Source organism: Zootoca vivipara, chromosome 14 (assembly GCF_965207765.1).
Source record: "Zootoca vivipara chromosome 14, rZooViv2.hap1.1, whole genome shotgun sequence".
Classification (NCBI taxonomy): domain Eukaryota; kingdom Metazoa; phylum Chordata; class Lepidosauria; order Squamata; family Lacertidae; genus Zootoca; species Zootoca vivipara.
The window spans coordinates 11,512,762-11,531,406 of NC_142597.1; the positions used below are offsets into that span (position 1 = coordinate 11,512,762).

Sequence of the window (18,645 nt, forward strand, 5' to 3'; positions counted from 1 at the left end):
GGAGTTGTAGTCCAAAAACAGCTGGAGACCCAAGTTTGAGATTGACCCAATCTCTCTGCTGGGCTGAAAATGCAACCCTCACCATGCCTACAAAGGCGACAGCTGCCTGTCAACGTAGCTGTGCCAGCTGAGCTAAGGAACGCTAAGTCGCTCTGGCACGCACCCCACTCTCATGCGTGCCCTGTCCCCATGGGGCAGTGCACCCGCCCACCCACCCCCAGGTGCTGGCAGGGCTCCCTTCTGGGGGCCCAGGGAGGTGGCCAGACCAGGGAGGTGACCTGGGCAGCTCCTAGGGCTCCTGGTCAGTGCCTGTCCTGACCCACCCCAAACCCTGAGCCTGACACTTACCCACAAAGAAGATGAAGGAGAGTATCCAACTAACACCTACTCAGAGCAAATCCACTGAAACTAATAGGCCCAAATTAGTCGTGTCCGTCAATTTTAATAGAGTATGAAATGGGTTGGATGCAACCCATTATTTTTGCTTTGGGCAGCACAACAGTTTGAACCAGCCCTGGGCAGCAAATGTTGATGTGGTGTTGAGCCCAGAAAATAAGAGAGACAACAAAACACGTAAGTCAATCCCTTCTGTGGGCTCAGTTCTTGTTACTGGACCTCTCGTTTATTGTGTGAGCAGGAACTACTGAAACATAAGTCAACTTTCCTGAGGCGATGAATGAGTCCTAGTGGTATCTTTGGCCAGGCTCTCTCATGGACATAGACGGGATTTTTTGGGGGGGAGGCAGCAGGCAAAGTTGTTGAGCTTTTCCTGGGAAATCACAGGTAAAAATAAATAGGACATTGTGGGGAGCAGGTTTCTGCTGGGGGGGGCATGCCCGGCTCACCCATTGACTCTAGTGGCGCAATGCACCATGGTGCCTGGGCGATCAGGGGGCGCTGAAGGGTGCCCCAGCAAGTGGGGGAGCTTCGCGACCTCCCTTTTCCCTCCACCAGCCGCGCCGCGAGAGAAGGGAGGGAAGTGAGCGGAACAGGGGCACTAGGACCCTCTTCCGCTCTGCAGCGCCAGGGTCATCCTTCACCCCGGCGCTGCGTTTCATTGGTAGAGGTGACACCACATGGCAGCACCTCTACCAATGAAATGCAGCGCCCTGTTGGTGGGAAGGAACCCGGCATGGCCCGGCCTGCCCAGGCACCCCGCTCCGCTGGGAGAAGGGAGGAAGGCCGCGCAGAGCAGCGGCGTTCCCTCCCCCACTCAATCCGGCGGCATTGGACAGGCAGGTGGCCTCCAGCACAGTGCGGCCCTGCTGTGAGGTGTGGTGGCCGCCGTGAGGCTCCCGCCGCCCGGCACGCCAGGTAAGAGTTTTCCCTTTTTTTAAGAGTGGGGGGGGCGCCCGAGGGATCCCTGCACCAGGGCGCCCGATGACCTTAAGACGGCCCTGGGGGGGGGCAGAACCTCAGATTATTGAGCACTTTCATTTTTTCAATAATATTTTCAATAAATTATGCCCCCCCCCCTGGCTATGCCCACGGGCTCTCTGTAAAGATAATATTTTCATGTTATCTACGGTGGGGCTCGGCTTGGAATATAGGTGCGCTAAACAACAACAACCCTGGAATGTGGTGACGCTTAAAGAAGAGACCTGAAACGCGAGCCGATTGGGTTTCCGCTCTTGGCTTTGCGAGGGAGAAGTGTCTCATTTCCCGGCATAAAAATTGCAGGATGTTTGTAACTGTTCCACTTTGGTGGCCTGCATAAAGAGGCAAGCCCCAGTCTCCGCTTAGGCAAACGACAAGGCTTTGCGGCTGGACATTGTTTGAGGCGCCCTTGACCACTGTCCGTGGCTGCCCTATGGCAAAGTGATGCTGGCAGGGTCAAAGGGCATCAGCAAAGCAAGCGAAGCCCACGGGACGCAGGACAGGAAGAGCAGAATGGTGGCAGATCAAAAGTGAAGTGAGTCATTCTTCTCCACACCCACATTTTTTTCTCCTTTCCCCTGCAGCCACGAAAGAAGTGAGGCAATGAAAAGCTTCAATAGGCAGGAAAGTCCCCGCCCAGGAAATCTAATATTACATCCCCTCTTCTGAAAAGTTTTGCTTTAGCAGAGGCTGCCGGGGAGTGGACCCGTCTTGGTGAGTGGATGAAAACCTCTTCTCCTGCGCTGTGCAGATGTTTAAAACTTATGCTAGGGCTGAAAGGCTGCTTGTGGAAAAGATTAGGCTTGCAGGGAAATATATTTGCAAGCAGCCCAGCTGAATTTGCACAAGCAGTTCCTGGCCGCTTTGTTCTGTCTCTAGTCTCCACACCTCGCACATCCCTCCCCAAAAATCCTGGGAACGGTAGCTTGCCAAGCATTCTCGGAATTGTACCTCTGGGAGGGGTAAACTGCAGTTCCCAGGATTCATTGCAGGGGGTGCACTGTAAATGTTTGGTGTGTGTCATCTGCATATCTGAGGTTGTTGATATTTCTTCCGGTAATCTTAATTCCGGCTTGGGATTCATCTAGTCCAGCCTTTCGCAGAATTCATCATGCGAAAGGCTGGACTAGATGAATCCCAAGCCGGAATTAAGATTGCCGGAAGAAATATCAACAACCTCAGATATGCAGATGACACAACCTTGATGGCAGAAAGCAAGGAGGAATTAAAGAACCTTTTAATGAGGGTGAAAGAGGAGAGCGCAAAATATGGTCTGAAGCTCAACATCAAAAAAACCAAGATCATGGCCACTGGTCCCATCACCTCCTGGCAAATAGAAGGGGAAGAAATGGAGGCAGTGAGAGATTTTACTTTCTTGGGCTCCTTGATCACTGCAGATGGTGACAGCAGTCACAAAATTAAAAGATGCCTGCCTCTTGGGAGAAAAGCAATGACAAACCTAGACAGCATCTTAAAAAGCAGAGACATCACCTTGCCGACAAAGGTCCGTATAGTTAAAGCTATGGTTTTACCAGTAGTGATGTATGGAAGTGAGAGCTGGACCATAAAGAAGGCTGATCGCCGAAGAATTGATGATTTTGAATTATGGTGCTGGAGGAGACTCTTGAGAGTCCCATGGACTGCAAGAAGATCAAACCTATCCATTCTGAAGGAAATCAGCCCTGAGTGCTCCCTGGAAGGACAGATCGTGAAGCTGAGGCTCCAATACTTTGGCCACCTCATGAGAAGAGAAGAATCATTGGAAAAGACCCTGATGTTGGGAAAGATTGAGGGCACTAGGAGAAGGGGACGACAGAGGACGAGATGGTTGGACAGTGTTCTCGAAGCTACGAACATGAGTTTGACCAAACTGTGGGAGGCAGTGCAAGACAGGAGTGCCTGGCGTGCTATGGTCCATGGGGTCACGAAGAGTCGGACACGACTAAATGACTAAACAACAACAACAACAACACCTCCCTCCTTCAGCAAATTGCCAGTCAATATTCCAAGGGGAAAGGGGTGTGTGTTTGTGTGTGTCTAGGGTGGGGCAATTTAATTCACAAGCCGCCCTGCAACTTCTTCCAGTTGTAGTCAATCATTCCTCCCTCCTTTAAGCTTTCTAAAAACAGTAGCTAATGGGACCATCTCAAAAAGGGGGGCTGCCCACCCCTGTCATTTCTCTACCCCTGGTAATTCAAGTACCTGTACTAGCATAACCTCCACCTGTATTTCCATTTTTGTGGCTGGCTGATTCATTAGAACAGATCGAAACAAGTGGGGACCTGCAGCAAAATGTTGCAGTATATCCCCAGTTCCAAGCAGTAGCTTGGAACAAGAGGAGCCTCTTAGCCCATTGCAGATGGGATCAGGTGGGACCAGTTTTCTTTGTTCCTATTCCTGTAGGCCTTTTGCCGCTGTATTAAAAGGATCAGGTAGGAGATGAAGAGAAAGAGTTTTGCCCTAATGTGCCAGCCTCCAGTAACCCTTCCCCTATTAGGTGTGAAGAGGATCTTTGCCTGAATACAATGCACAGAGCATGAGATCTGCCCCTGATCTAGGCGTCTGTTCTTGCTGAGAACTTTCTTGCTTTTAAATAAGTAAATACCGGTAAGTAAATGGGGAAGTTAGCATCAACTGGCCCGACTGCCCTTCCCCATTGCAACAGATTGGCATTTTCTCTCCCCCCCCCCCCAATCAGAAGCTATCAATGTGGCAATGGGGAGCATGTGACCTAAGCATACTTTTCTGAGCTTAAAGCGCATTGCAAAACCCAAGGCTGGTTGCTTCAGTCATTTCCATGCCCCTGGGACATGATCAGCCACAGCTGGCTGCTAACTTTGCAAATAAGGCTGAAAGGCAGTATTTAAACAAGGACTTAGGAAGATGAGCCCTGCTGAATTAGATCAAGGTCTTTTTGGCCCGGAGTCTTGCCTCCCATGGCAACCAGTCAAATGCTTCAAAGAAATTCTAAGGGTAGCATGAAGATCATCTCGCCCCCATGGAGTGCAAAAAATGCTCCCCTTGACCTTGACATTTAGCCATTGTAGCCAGTGATCACAAACAAACCTGGCCACTGTCATCTGTGTGCTGTAGTAACCTCCAGGCTGGACTACTGTAGTGCACCCTATGTGGGGCTGCCCCTTAGGTTGACCCAGAAGCTGCACCTAGTACAAAATTGCATGTTCTGACTGCTCATTGGTGCAGAATATTGCAGCACTGCTGAAAGTACCCTGGAGGCCAATTTCTTGCTGGGCTAAGTTCAAGGTGCTAATGCTGGTACCCAAAGCCTTATACCAGTGTTTCTCAACCTTTTTTGGGCCAAGGCACACTTGTTCCATGAAAAAAATCACGAGGCACACCACCATTTAAAAAGTTAAAAAATTTAACTCTGTGCCGCCCTATATTGACTATATAATTATGACTGTAAGAAACACTTGCCAATTGCTGTGTTGGTTGCAATCTCCTGTAATAAGGCTTCACAAGCTGCTGATTTCTCTGCCAGCACAATCCTTTGCTCAGCAAGTTTCAGGTTGAGCTCATCCAGCTCATCCTCCTGTGGTGGTGGCTGTTGAGAGCTGCGCTCGCTCCGCGTCGTGACCCGTTCGGCTTCCTTTCCGGCGGGTTAGTGTTGTTCATTGGCGGCCGCCAGGCACATGACAATGCAAATCGCCCTTCTCGTCGCGGCATGTCGCGGCACACCAGCCAGCGTCTCGCGGCACACTAGTGTGCCGCGGAACAGCAGTTGAGAAACGCTGCCTTATAGAGCTCAGAAGCAGGATTCCTAAAATACCGTGCCCTATTTACCCAACTGATCACTGTGCTCTGCAGGAGAGAAGGCCACCTCAGATACCATCATATTAGGAAGCCTGTTCTGTATGATATAGTTATGGGACCTTTTAGTGTGGTGAAACCCACCCTTCAGAACTCCCTCTCATTATATCTCAGACAGGGCCATATTTATCTTTTGGGTGCCTTTTGGACCTCCCATTCCCAATTAGTGGAGATTTATTATCCTAGCTTTTTTCTTCATCGTGCTAGGAACTGTATTTATATATGTTTTTATTGTTGATGGGTTTTTTAATTGTTGAATCCCTTTGGAATGTTTCATGGGAAGCGATTAATGAATGAATGATGAATCAATTAATGGAAGTAAACCAATACTCCAGGAAGTTGTCTAAGCCCCATTGGAAAGCCCTCTGAGCCAGTGGCCCTCACTACCTTCTGTAAGCTTATTTGCCAGCAATGTTAGCAGCCAGGTATTCCATGCTACACAGAATATTTTACATAACGGAGGAAGGAAGGAAGACCAAGGAAGAGACAAGACCAAGGATGGGGAACCTGGGATGTTCCAGTTGTAGCATCAGCATCAATTGGATTTCTTACCAGGCCTTCACTATTAGGTCCCTGTTACAATAATATAAAACTACAATATTGTAATAAAACAGAAATGTAGTAGTAGTAGTAATATTAAAAATCAGTTGAAGCCATTTGCAATCAGTTTCCACTCACACATATATATATTAGGTGTCAAAGGCCAGTAAGAGAACTGTATCTCCAGAAATTGACAAAGGCTGTATAGTGAAGGTACCAGACACAACTCTGTAGGTAGGGAATTCCACAGCTAAGGGGCTGCCACAAGGAAGGCCCTGTCCCAGGTCAGCCATCCCTGAGCTTTCAAGGGCAGATGAACTATGAGAAGGTGCCCTCTGCTGATCCTAACATACAAGAGGGAATATAGGGAAGGACGTAGTCCCCCCCTATATTTGATACACTGTCCTTTCAAGCGCCCCCAAACACCCAAAGAGATATCTGGTCCAAAATCAAAAAATGCTTAACCGCACCACTGATTCAACAGTCAACCTTCAATATTCTCCTTGCCAAGCATGTACTTCTCATTGAGCTATGTCCCCTGTCTCATTCAGGGTGGTAGCAATCTGTGGGTGGACTGCTCTGTTCCAAGCGTGATAACCTTGAGATTTTTCTTTCTCTGCAGATCCCAGAACCATGTACACATCACTGCCCAAAAGGTAATGATATTCTTTCACTTCCCATCCACCAGCATGTTCCAGACAGGCTCCCTGGAACTGTGTTTTATTTAGTGTAAAATCGGCTAGTTTAAACACCTTTAAAAAAAAAGCTTGTTTACTATGTAGGGCACTCCTAGACTGTTGTTGTTTTGGGTGGGATGGAATCACAAACCGGGTAAATTTAGCTCGCACAATTATAATTGGTTGGGAGGTCTTGCGCAACAAACCCACTCCCCCGAAATGCTGGACTTTTTGCAATAATGAAAATGATGTGGAAATGCCCTGGAAAGTGTGGAATAACTCTTGTTTTGACACAATGTCATCTAACCTCTCTGCAAACAAATCAGAAGAAATACTAATTGAATGGTTGATGCCATCAAACTTCCCTGCATGGGCGTAGGCAGGGGGGCAGGAGGGGGCAGTTGCCCCCCCCCAGAAGCAGGGCCGCTGGCCAGCCTACCCCGCCGCCCGCTGCCGTCTCCCTTCTCCCTGGCTGGCTGTGGGGCGGGTGGAGGGAAAGCCCCAGAGCCGCGCAAAGCGTTTGGCTGGCTTTCCCTCCGCCCACCCCACAGCCAACTAGGGAGAAGGGAGCTTTGCGCGGCTCTGGGGCTTTCCCTCCACCCGCCCCACAGCCAGCCGGCTAGAAGGGACGTCTCCCTTCTCCCTTGCTGGCTGTGGGGCAGGTGGAGGGAAAGCCAGCTTTCCCTCCACCTGCCCCGGCGATCACGTAGGGGGGGAGGGGATCGGAACAGCCCAATTTCGGGCTGATCCTGGCGTGCCCTCGCCCCTGCCTATCGCGTAGGGGGAGGAGGGGGTCGGAGCAGCCCGATTTTGGGCTGATCCTGCTGCCCCCTCGCCCCTGCCTGTCGAGGAGGGGGAGGAGGGGGTCGGAGCAGCCCGATTTTGGGCTGATCCTGGCGCCCCCTCCCTCGCCCCTGAACGACCATGGCTTTCCTTGCCCCACTGTGGCCCCTCCCCTGTGCCTTGGCCCTGCCCCTTGCCCCCCTAATTTTGATCCTGGCTACGCCCCTGCTTCCCTGCAGACAAATTGGGATGAATGTTCAATAAACAGGTCATCAGGAAGCACCCATACTAGTTTGTTCCTCAGTGGAAGGTTCCCCAATTTGAGGTTCAGAAGGTAATTGGCTCTACCACTATGCTACCATTTTGCATCTGACTCCAGCTCCAGTTGGAGTTCATGGACCTTGAGATGCTAGTTAAACAAACAACCAAGTAGATCCCAACATGCATCGTGTAAACAGTCTGGTCTCCCTCTTTCCTCCCTCATCCTCTCTCCTCACCTGGATTCACCTTGTATCTCAAGGGCAGAGAAATGCTGCTTCTCCAGACACGTGATTCAGCTGCATTAGTAAAAAAAAAGCATTTTAAATGCATTCTAACACTGTGACACCTGATGGTGCTGTGGAGTTCCGTCTTTCTCCAACGTGATTTCCCATTAGGAGATTTTCCTGAAACTTCTTCTTCATTTTTTAATGAGTCTCAATCCAGTCATGGTTTGACTCCAGCTCTCATCTGGTATCAGAATTACTTGAATAATGCAGATGGAGTCCAGAGAGAAAAGATGCTGAGAAAAGAAACAACAAAAAAGCAGTAAATAATATGGGAAGAAATAAACAGAGATTTCTTGCCTTATTTACAGGCCTTGTTCAGAGTAGGGCCAGACATTCCTAAGCACATACAGGGGGTGGGGAACTCCCTCAGAACTAAACAGACAGAGCACAAATGACCTCAGCAAGGATCATGCCATTCTGACTGGTTGCAAGGCAACATTTCCTCCACTACCCCCTGGTCGGCTGACTGTCAACAGAATTAACCCTTAACAAACTGAATGATCCCTGCTGTTGTACTTCCAACATCATCTGTCCCAGCTATCATGGTCAATGATTAAGAATGAAGGGTAGCTGTAGTCCAACAACATCTGGAGGAGCACGGGTTCCCCAGCACTGATCCATCCCTTTTCATCTTGTCCTCTTTGAAGTCTCTCTTCCTTTTCGCTCCTCCTTCTCTACTTGCATCTTACTGCCTGTTCCTTTGATTTCATCCTGTCCTGTCCCTTCTGTCTTGCAATTCATTGCTTTCTTCCTTTTTTGCATGGCAGTGGCTCGCCCTTCGATGCTTCGGTAAAGGAGCCAGGCCTCCACATCTGGCGAGTGGAGAAGATGAAGCCCGTGTCGGTACCAGAAGAGATGAAAGGCATATTCTATTCTGGGGATTCTTACCTGGTTCTTCACAATGGACCGGATGAGCAGTCCAGTGTGCACATCTGGATTGGTAAGCAGCAAGGCTTGGCACAGTTGAGACGAATTATCCGTATGCAGAACCCATCTGTGGGCTGATTCAGTAGGAAAGCAGCCTCCATCCTCACTTTCTCCTGAGCCAAATATTAAAACATGAGGAAGTGACACACATCAGGATATGAAAAAAGTGATCTTATAGGCTTGCCATATTTCAAGATCCCCCCAAAAGTTGCTGAGTTGGGGGTTTTTTTTGGCAACACTAGATCTTAACACACCATGACATGTGGGACGCAGGTTGTACCTATTGGAGTTTAGGGAAATCTCTCTTCCATGCTATTATTATTATTATTATTATTATTATTATTATTATTAGGCAGTATCCAAATAACATTTCCTGTCGGCACAAGGATTTATGCTTGTGTAACAGGACTTTTTCCTCCTCTCCCTGTGTGCACCCCAAGTCCTTCTTAGTTCTCAATGAGCTGTTGCCTCCCCCTTGGGTTTTTTCAAATGCTCCTTTTGAACTTCTGCAAGCCTGAAGGTTTATCTGAGCATGCTCATGCTACCCTCTTGTTTTCCAGTGGCCCTATTTTGGTCTCATTTCTGTCAGTGCTCAGCACCCAAGTTTGCTATTTGAGGGAGTGGTCTACACAAGAATTATCCTGGGAATATCCATCAGAAGTGGAGCTGGAATGATTCCTATCAAATAACTGCTCTCTCCCTGTCAACCAGGCCAGAACTCCTCCAGGGATGAACAGGGAGCCTGTGCTCTGCTCTCCACCAACCTCAACTTCTTCCTGAAAGAAAAACCTATCCAGTACCGGGAGGTGCAGGGCAATGAGTCCGACATTTTCATGGAGTACTTCCCCCACGGCATCAAATACCAGGTTAGACAGGCCCAACCTAACCTGTTTTTCAGGTTGCTGCTTGGATCACCTGGGTGCACCCCTGCCAATCGTCAGCACAGTCATCTTATGAAAGAAGGCTTAGGCAACAAATCACGTGCTCATTTGTTCCACATTTATCTGCCCAGGCTGGATAAAGAGGCAAATGAGCCCAATTGCCATGTTGGACGTCCGTGGGAGGGAAGGAAAAGAATAGGAAGAAAGAGGAAAAAGGGAGAGGCATCCCCAATGAAGCACAATGTGGGGAAGCAAGAAAGGCATATCTACCACCTTGACATATTTGAAGGGCAGGCAAGCCATAAAGACTTACCTTCCAAGTCCCGGACTGCAGAATCCGGGACCGGCAGCCGTGTGACACTGGAAGTTGCGTCGACGTAACTTCCGGTGTCGCTTTGCCCTTCTATGGGCACCAAAAATGGCCGCCGCCAGCTTCGAAAGTCGCTTGTACGCATGTCAGGAAGTGCGTTGACGCAACTTCCGGTGTCGCTCTGCCCATCTATGGGCACCCAAAATGGCCGCCGCTGACACCGGAAGTTGCGTCTATGCACTTCCGGACATGCATAGATGCGACTTTTGAAGCCGCCGGCGGCCATTTTTGGTGCCCATAGAAGGGCAAATCGGAAAAAAATGGCTGCTGGCAGGAGAGAATAACGGAGAAAAACGGTAGACGAAGTGATACGGGGGGCCACCGGGAAAAGGTAAGTAAAAACGGGGGGTTTCCCGGGGAAAACGGGGTACTTGGCAGCTATGCATAAAGATGCTTAAGAGCAACAGAGAAGTTAGGTGCAGAGTGCTTTTCTTCTGGGGGGAGGTGTCGGTACTGCATGCCCTTGAATACCCCGGGGGAGCACTGGGTATGCGGAATCAAAATACCATATTGACCCAAATATGAGCCGCAAATTCCGACGGTTGAAAGTTAAAGTGCGGCTTATATTCGAAACCGAGCACTGTGCACCTGCCTCCCGGCACTACCGCCCTGAACGGGGGGTGGGGGGTGGCCGGCGCCGGCTTGGGGGAGGTAGAGCAGGGAGTGCCAGGAGGTGGGCATGCAGCATGCTCGAAACCAAGTGCTGGTGCCCCCCTCCCTTTTCAGGGCGGTAGTGCCGGGAGGCGGGTCACATCCGCAAAGAATTCTTGAATTTTAAAAGTGCTGCTTATTTGAGGGCGCGTCTTCTATTCGGGCCAATACAGTAAGTAAATAACAATTTCACAAACACCGTACAAATTCATATGACAAAGCTAACAATCGCAAACCTTAAAAGCAAGCAGCTTCTTGTGTCTCTACAGCAGCCTTTTGCCACCCTGGCACCATCCAGATGTTTTGGACTACAACTCCCTACACTGGCTCGGGCTGACAGGAGTTGTAGTCCAAACACCTGGAGGGGTCCAGGGGGGCAATGGTTGCTCTAGAGCAGTGTTTCCCAACCTTGGGTCTCCAGCTGTTTTCAGACTACAATTCCCATCATCCCTGTCTTGCTAGCTAGGGATGATGGGAGTTGTAGTCCAAAAACAGCTGAAGACCTAACGTTGGGAAACACTTCTCTAGTAGAAATGGCAAACAACCGATGCATTTTGACCAGGAACTGGTCTTCTTCTGTGGTCTAGTAAACTCACAAAAACCACAACATACAAAGCTGTGGAAAGCAGGAGCCTTATTCTAGCTGAATCTGCCAAATTCAGGGCGGATGGAATAGTGTAACAGCAGTGCCACCTGTAAACGACTCAGAAATTGCCTCTTTAAAAAGGCTATATCTTTAAAAAGATATAAAATAGCGTGGTGTAGTGGTTGGAGTGTTGGACCTTGGTGACCAGGGTTTGGATCCCTGCTTGTCCATGAAACTCCCTGGGTGACTCGGGCCAGTCACTGCCTCTTGCGATAAACAAATAAGCAGCTTATCTCAAGGAACCTATCCCCTTCACCACCCCAAAGTCCAGCATCCTCCTGCTTCCTTGTAGACCTCAACCTCTTTTGTCTGTGCTCCACAGGAAGGAGGTGTGGAATCTGCCTTTAACAGAACCCAGGCCAGCCAGCAACCCAGTGCTATTCGCAAACTCTACCAGGTGAAGGGGAAAAAGAATATCCGGGCCACTGAAAAAGAACTGAGCTGGGCTAGTTTTAACACCGGCGACTGCTTTATCCTGGATCTAGGAGAGGTGAGCCTGAATAGAGGAGGAGTGGAAACCTCTCTTGACCTGTGTCTCCTATTTATAATTGCTGTGTTGTTTTTAATGTGTGATTTTTTTTTCATACAGTGGTACCTCGGGTTAATTCATTCCAGAAGTCATTCTTAACCTGAAGCGTTCTTAACCCGAGGCACGCATTCCCTACATAGGCCTCCCACGGCCCCAGAAGTAGATTACGTTCGTATTCCGGGGGGCAAAGTTCGCAACCTGGAGACCTACTTCCAGGTTTGCAGAGTTCGTAATCAAAGTGTTCGTAAGTAGGATGGTTCGTAACCCGAGGTACCACTGTATTATAATTACTGTACAAACGTTTATGTTTTAACATTTTTATGGTGTGTGTGTGTGGTGTTAATTACGGTTGCTTATCTTTTAATGTTTGCTCCATTTGTTTTTCGCACGTAAACCACTATTTTGGCGTTTCGGTGGCACATAAATTAAATAATGTTAAGAGCATAAGAGGAGCATGCTGGATCAGCCCAATGGCCCATCTAGTCTTGCATCCTGTTCTCACAGTGGCCAACCAGATGCCCCTGGCAAACCCACAAGATGGACCGGAGTGTAAGAACAATCTCTCCTCCTCATACCTGCCAAGTTGCTGTCAGAGAAATAAGGGACCGGGCTGGAAATAGCAGACCGGAAGTAGCGCTGCCGCCATTTTGGAACTGGGCGGAGCATGCTCAGAAGTGACTTTTGACGCTGCTTTGCCCAGTTCCAAAATGGCCGCCGCGCCAGAAGTCGCACTGCAGCCATTTTGGAACTGGGCAGAGCAGCATCAAAAGTCACTTCTGAGCATGCTCCGCCCAGTTCCAAAATGGCCGCCGCGCCAGAATAAACCGAGGAAAAACAAAAAAAATGTTTTTTCAGCTAGGAACAGCTGGAAAAACGGGGATTTCCCGGGGAAAGCGGGAGACTTGGCAGCTATGCTCCTCCTGCAGTTTCCAGCAATTGTTATTCAGAAGCATTACTGCCTCCCTCATGGACAATGTTGATGGTGCTGTGGGGAAGAGAGAGGGAACATACATGTTTGGAATATGGGCTAGCATGTTCTGCTAATGGCCTGTGAATAGGGATGTAAGGAGGCAGCTCTTTGCACCCCAGTTTTGTGTTCATCACCGTCAGCCCTCTTCCCACCGCAATTCAGCTTCTCCTAAGACCTACATAGTTTGTCTTGCTATTTGCTATATCTGAAACTAATGCAATTAATTGCATAATCAATTTCAGTGGAAGGGAAGCATCAAAGACAAAGCAGAAAACAATGCAATTATTTATATGATGTTCACAAACTAAGAAAACGATAGCAAATGCTCATACTCGCTTGGGTCATTTTCATTTCTGACCCCTGTCAAAAAGGAGAATTGCAGCAAGTCTCGCTCCTGTTTCCATTTCCAACATAATTCTCAAACATCCCTAGTTGGGAGAGTACACAGCTACATGCATTGGGCGGAAAGAAATATGCGCTCCTTTGCGTGGGATCGTGGTGGATGTCGGGTGGATGGGGGAAGCACATGGATGAGTTGCATGAGGCAAGGTGTTCTGGCCGCAAATGGATTGAGAAGGTTTCTCCTCTTGGCCTCTCCTTTCAGAACATCTTCACTTGGTGTGGCAGCAAATCCAACATTCTAGAGCGCAACAAAGCCCGGGATTTAGCAACGGCAATTCGGGATAGCGAGAGGAAGGGGAAAGCCAAAGTGGAGATAATTGCAGATGGCGAAGAGCCGGCTGAGATGATAGCGGTAAGTTCCTTGCAAGAGAGGGAAACGTTTTGGGGAAGCTGTGGGTTGGTGTCTAGGAAGCAGATGCGCATTAATTAAGTTCTTGGCATCAAGCTGGAGCTGGGGCCTGTCTTGGCTTGGTGGGATATAAAAGCCCCTGCCAGAGGAGGGTCTGAGATATGGGCCGTGTTTTGGCTTCTTAATTTCATATTGAAAGGCGGCCCTCCAGATGTTTTTGGTTTACAACTCTCATCATTCCTACTCATTTGCAATGTTTTGTTTGGGCTGACTGGAGTTGGACCCTTTAAAAACAGCAACACTAGAGATACACTGGATTGGACCCGAACCTTCTGTGTGCAAAATAAAAAAATTCCTTCAGTAGCACCTTAAAGACCAACTAAGTTTTTATTTTGGTATGAGCTTTCGTGTGCATGCACACTTCTTCAGATACACTGAAAAAGGAGTCCCCAGGCGCTTATGTAGAGAAGGGGTGGGGAGGGGAGGGGGAGGGGAGGGGGTATCACTCAGAAGGGTGGTGGAAGTGGGTGATTGACTGACTGATAGCTGTTGATGACTGAAAACGACTGCAAATTGTTTTGCATCTTCAGCCATCCCCACCCTTGCTTTCTCATGCAAAACCATTTGCAGTCGTTTTCGGTCATCAACAGCTATCAGTCAGTCAATCACCCACTTCCACCACCCTCCCCTCCCCCTCCCCTCCCCTCCCCTCCCCACCCCTTCTCTACATAAGCGCCTGGGGACTCCTTTTTCAGTGTATCTGAAGAAGTGTGCATGCACACGAAAGCTCATACCAAAATTAAAACTTACTTGGTCTTTAAGGTGCTACTGAAGGAATTTTTTTATTTTACTTCGACCCAGACCAACACGGCTACCTACCTGTAACCTTCTGTGTGCAAACAATGTTCTCCCCAATTTTAGGAAGTTGCCTTATGCTGGATCAGTCAATTGGTACATCTAGTTTAGTACTGTCTCCAGGATCCCACCCCTCCTTCTCTCCTGCTGGGGATTGAGCAGAAGACCTTCTCTCTGCCACTGCAACTCATCCTTTTGTCATTGCCAAGCAAAGCACACAGGTGGGGTAATGAGCCCAGAAATGAAACGTCTGGAAGCTGGGTGTCAGCATGACCTGCCGCTGTCTTTTTCTAGGTCCTGGGTCCTAAACCAGCTCTGAAAGAGGGCAGTCCAGAGGAAGATGTCATGGCTGATCGGAAAAATGCAGTTGCCGCTGTACTTTATAAGGTAACAAACCTGTCAGGCTGCTGTCAGTAGCTCCTGGCTAGTTGCTCAGGAAAGTATAAAGGCAAGGGAAAGTTTCTTACTGTCCTTTTTTATTTCAAACTTTTACAGAGAGAGGCTATAGAACCCAGCCTCTTGGATAGGGTTGCCGGACTCAATAGAGGACAGGACTTCTGTGCCTTTAATTGCCCTGCTCTCTTTTGAGTCTGGAAACCTTAAAGAGAAACCAGCAGACCCTTTGTTTAATTTCCAAGCAAAGGGTCTGCTGGTTTCTCTTTAAGGTTTCCAGACTCAAAAGAGAGCAGGGTAATTAAAGGCACAGAAGTCCTGTCCACTATTGAGTCTGGCAACCCTACTCTTGGATAATGTCGTTGTCTCGAGTGAATCTCCACCACCCCCATCTCTCCCACTTCCTCATTTATAGTAATAATAATAATAATTTATTATTTATACCCCGCCCATCTGGCCGGGTTCCCCCAGCCACTCTGGGCGGCTTCCAACAAAATATTACAATACAGAAATCCATCAGACATTAAACATCAAACATTAAAAGCTTCTCTAAACAGGGCTGCCTTGAGATGCCTTCTAAAGGTCTGGTAGTTGTTGTTCTCTTTAACCTCTGGTGGGAGGGCATTCCACAGGGTGGGTGCCACTACTGAGAAGGCCCTCTGCCTGGTTCCCTGTAACTTGGCTTCTCGTAGAGAGGGAACCGCCAGAAGGCCCTCGGCGCTGGACCTCAGTGTCCGGGCAGAATGGACCTCTGTGTCATTCTCATCTTCTCCTTTATGGGTGCTGCTACCTGCCCTCTATCTTTGAGCTCTTTGCTCTCCTACTTTTAAGGCTCACTGGGTTCTGGGAGATGAAGGGGCTGGAATGCTATCTAATGACAATGTTTCAGCCAGGTGTTTCTCTGGCTTTCCCATTATTTCCCAGCAGCCATTTTGTATCTAACTCCACCATCACCCCAGCTGCCATTTGGCTCTGTTTGGTGGATCCTAAGCTTCCGATAATAAACAAAGTAGGTCCAACCATCTCAAAGTCCTGCCGCACATGGATGGTCTCATGTCAACTAAGGCACTTGCTCCTCTTTTCTTCTCATCTCCCAGGTATCGGACATGACGGGGAAAATGAGCCTGACTAAGGTCTCGGAGTCCAGCCCATTCCATCAGGACCACCTCATCACAGATGATTGCTTCATCCTGGACAACGGGCTATGTGGGAAAATCTACGTTTGGAAAGGTGAGACACAAAACACACTGCTATGAGAGCAGCCTCAACACTTGGTGTTGGGACTCTGTGAGTCAGAAAGGCAAACTACAGTTCCCAGAAGTCTTTGGAGAAAGGCATGATGGTTTAGTGGCGGTTTTCTTCCTTCCTAAGAATATTAGCTTCCCCCCTGCCGCCGCATCCTTCCCAGTAAACACCAGCTCTTCTCTGCTTGCTCAGCATTAGACATGGATCTCTCTCAGCTCTTCTGACCCGTCCTTTTCCATCTTTCCATCTTTCCTCGAGCAGGCCTCCGAGCAAATGAGCAGGAACAACAGGCAGCCCTTAAGGTAGCTGAGGACTTCATCACTCAGATGAAGTATCCCCTGAACACACAGGTAAGCAAGCAGAGGCTGTGCAGCATTATCAAAGTTTCCAGAAGGCTCTACTAAATGAAGGAAATATCCCCAAACTTAGGCAATTAATTTACTCAGATTCCAGTGCACTCCTACCCCGGGTATTGCACACATGACATTAGCCACAACCCACATTTATCCTGTAGTTTATTGAGGAATGCTGCTGCTGGATGCATTTTCCCTCAAACCACCTTCTATCTGATTTGAAAACAAAAGCCGTCGTTAAGCTTGAGGTGTGCACATTTGAGAGAGCTTTTGCATGTGTGCAGGCAACATCTTCGTGAATGGGAGCTGGGAGCAGTGGCAGAGCTTCATGCTCTGGCACCGGGGGGCGGAGAGCAGGTGGGGCGGGGCCAGAAGTAGCAGACCAGAAGTAGCGCTGCCACCATTTTGGAACTGGGCGGAGCATGCTCAGAAGCGACTTTTGATGCTGCTCTGCCCTGCTCCAAAATGGCCGCCGCACCAGAAGTCGCGCTGCAGCCATTTTGGAACTGGGCAAAGCAGCATCAAAAGTCGCTTCTGAGCATGCTCCGCCAAGTTCCAAAATGGCCGCAGTGCCAGAATAAACCAGGGGAAAACAAAAAAAGTTCGTTTTTTTGGCTGGGAACAGCCGGAAAAACGGGGGTTTCCCGGGAAATACGGGAGACTTGGCAGCTATGGCTGGTGCGCATCCTGGGGGCGTGGTGCCCAGCGCGGTTGGGGGGGCAGCCACGATTAGCACCTTACCGGGATTGCACTGCCGGGGGCAGTGCGCTCCCCCCGCACTCCTCTTCCTCTGCCAGTGGCTGGGAAGGGTTGCAGGTGTGAGGAAACAAAACTTGCAATGTGCTTCAGGTGAAGACCCCCCCCTCTGGTGTGCACAGCAGTGTGCAAATACAACTTGAAATGCAGTGGGGTAAAAGAAATTAGCTGCACTTCAAGCCCTTAATGTGTGCATCACCTTAGGATGACCAAATGAGACCTGGGAATGTTGCAATGTACTTGATCACCGGTGAAGCAGCCCTGAGCAGCCCTGATGGAACAGACCAAATGCCCCTCTAGCAAGGGAGCCTGGTTCACACAGTGCCCAGCCACAGGGGCGTAGCTAGCTGCTCCCGGTACCTGGAGCAGTGGGGGTGGGGCAAGCTACCCACGGAAGTGCCGTGGCCCCCAGCGATTTGCCCAGGCCCCACGCTACCATTTCAGGCAGCGTGGGGCCCCGAGCCACCACGTAACTCCCAGGAGAGACTCGTGGCTCAGGCGCACTGCAGGCCAGGCCCCACAGTAAGTGCCGCCCCCCACGGTGTGCCATTTTGTCACCCCCCTCAAGGATGACACCCGGGGTAGGCCACAGCCCTCGCACCCCCCTTCCTATGCCCCTGCCCAGCCAGGTTCCTCTGCTCCAGGCAACTGGTGAACATTTATTTATTTAGAGCATTTGTACCCCGCTCTTAAGCCAAAAAGGGAAAAGAGGGGAGGGGTTGGAATAAAGCCAATGATTGTGTACCATTACACCAGGGCTATCCAACTTGGTACCCTCCAGATGTTTCTAACTGCAGCTCCCATTGGCCCCAGCCAGTATGGCCAGTGTTCAGGGACGAAGGAGTGGGAGACCCATAATAGATGGCTGCCTGCCATAGGTGTCCTTTTCTCACGCACCGTTATCCTGTTTCCAGGTGGAAATCTTGCCCCAAGGCCGCGAAAGTCCTCTCTTCAAACAATTTTTTGTGAACTGGAAGTGAAACCGAGTTGACATCCTGAGCTGGCGATATTCCGTTCATGTGCCTCACTTAGCCTGTTTTCGACCATTATGCCTTATTAAATGGGAGCCACTGTGGCCTAAGATTCTTCTTTGGACTGAAGTTACGTTTTCACTCATTCACAATATTCCAGGCACAGAAAAAGGGGCACATAGCCGGGAACATGCTCTCCATGCAGAACACCCCATGTCCAGTGCCTGGCATCTCTTCTTTAAAAGGCTCTCAGGCCGAAGGAGAAGTGAAAGACCTCCACTTGTCCAAGACCCTGGAGAGCATCTGCTGGTCAGAGTAAATAATTTTGGGCAAGATGGGGCAATGGTCTGACTCTGCTATGGATGGGAGGAAATTTTATTTCACTTTGCATTTGAGGGTGAACCTATCTAACCCACACTTCCTGAAGCAATGTAGGAACTGAAACATGGCAAGCCTTCAAAATTTGCCCTTCTCTGAATTTTGCAAGGCAGATGTCCAGACAAATAATGTGTACAAGAATGCATAGACTGTAGTCGGGGGAAGCGTACAAGGATAGCATACAAAATGAATGGTGCTGGGGGAAGTCGCTTT

The 18,645-nt window shown here is 49.3% G+C and overlaps 1 protein-coding gene across 4 annotated transcripts; it reads left to right on the forward strand.

The window, feature by feature from the left end:
• Positions 1-1,664: 1,664 nt before the first annotated feature.
• On the forward strand, positions 1,665-18,171 carry CAPG (capping actin protein, gelsolin like). 4 transcript variants are annotated; one of them, XM_088658073.1, is made up of 11 exons: positions 1,754-1,912; positions 3,875-3,984; positions 6,371-6,404; positions 8,524-8,696; positions 9,395-9,549; positions 11,554-11,721; positions 13,335-13,484; positions 14,631-14,723; positions 15,827-15,959; positions 16,236-16,324; positions 17,998-18,171. In XM_088658073.1, exons 3-11 carry the CDS (start codon positions 6,382-6,384, stop codon positions 18,061-18,063), a joined length of 1,050 nt encoding a protein of 349 aa, XP_088514199.1. In that variant the 5' UTR covers positions 1,754-1,912; positions 3,875-3,984; positions 6,371-6,381; the 3' UTR covers positions 18,064-18,171. The 4 variants fall into 4 exon arrangements, with proteins under 4 accessions (XP_088514200.1, XP_088514199.1, XP_060124286.2 ...); XM_060268303.2 differs by lacking the exon at positions 1,754-1,912 and adding an exon at positions 2,054-2,091; XM_088658074.1 differs by lacking the exon at positions 3,875-3,984 and having other exon boundaries at positions 1,665-1,912.
• The last annotated feature ends 474 nt before the right edge of the window (positions 18,172-18,645 follow it).

Coding starts and splice junctions, on each gene's coding strand:
- CAPG (XM_088658074.1), top strand. CDS start 6,382: ATGTACACATCACTGCCCAAAAG. Junction 9,550..11,553: donor CCCACGGCATCAAATACCAG/GTTAGACAGGCC, acceptor TGTGCTCCACAG/GAAGGAGGTGTGGAATCTGC. Junction 13,485..14,630: donor AGCCGGCTGAGATGATAGCG/GTAAGTTCCTTG, acceptor GTCTTTTTCTAG/GTCCTGGGTCCTAAACCAGC.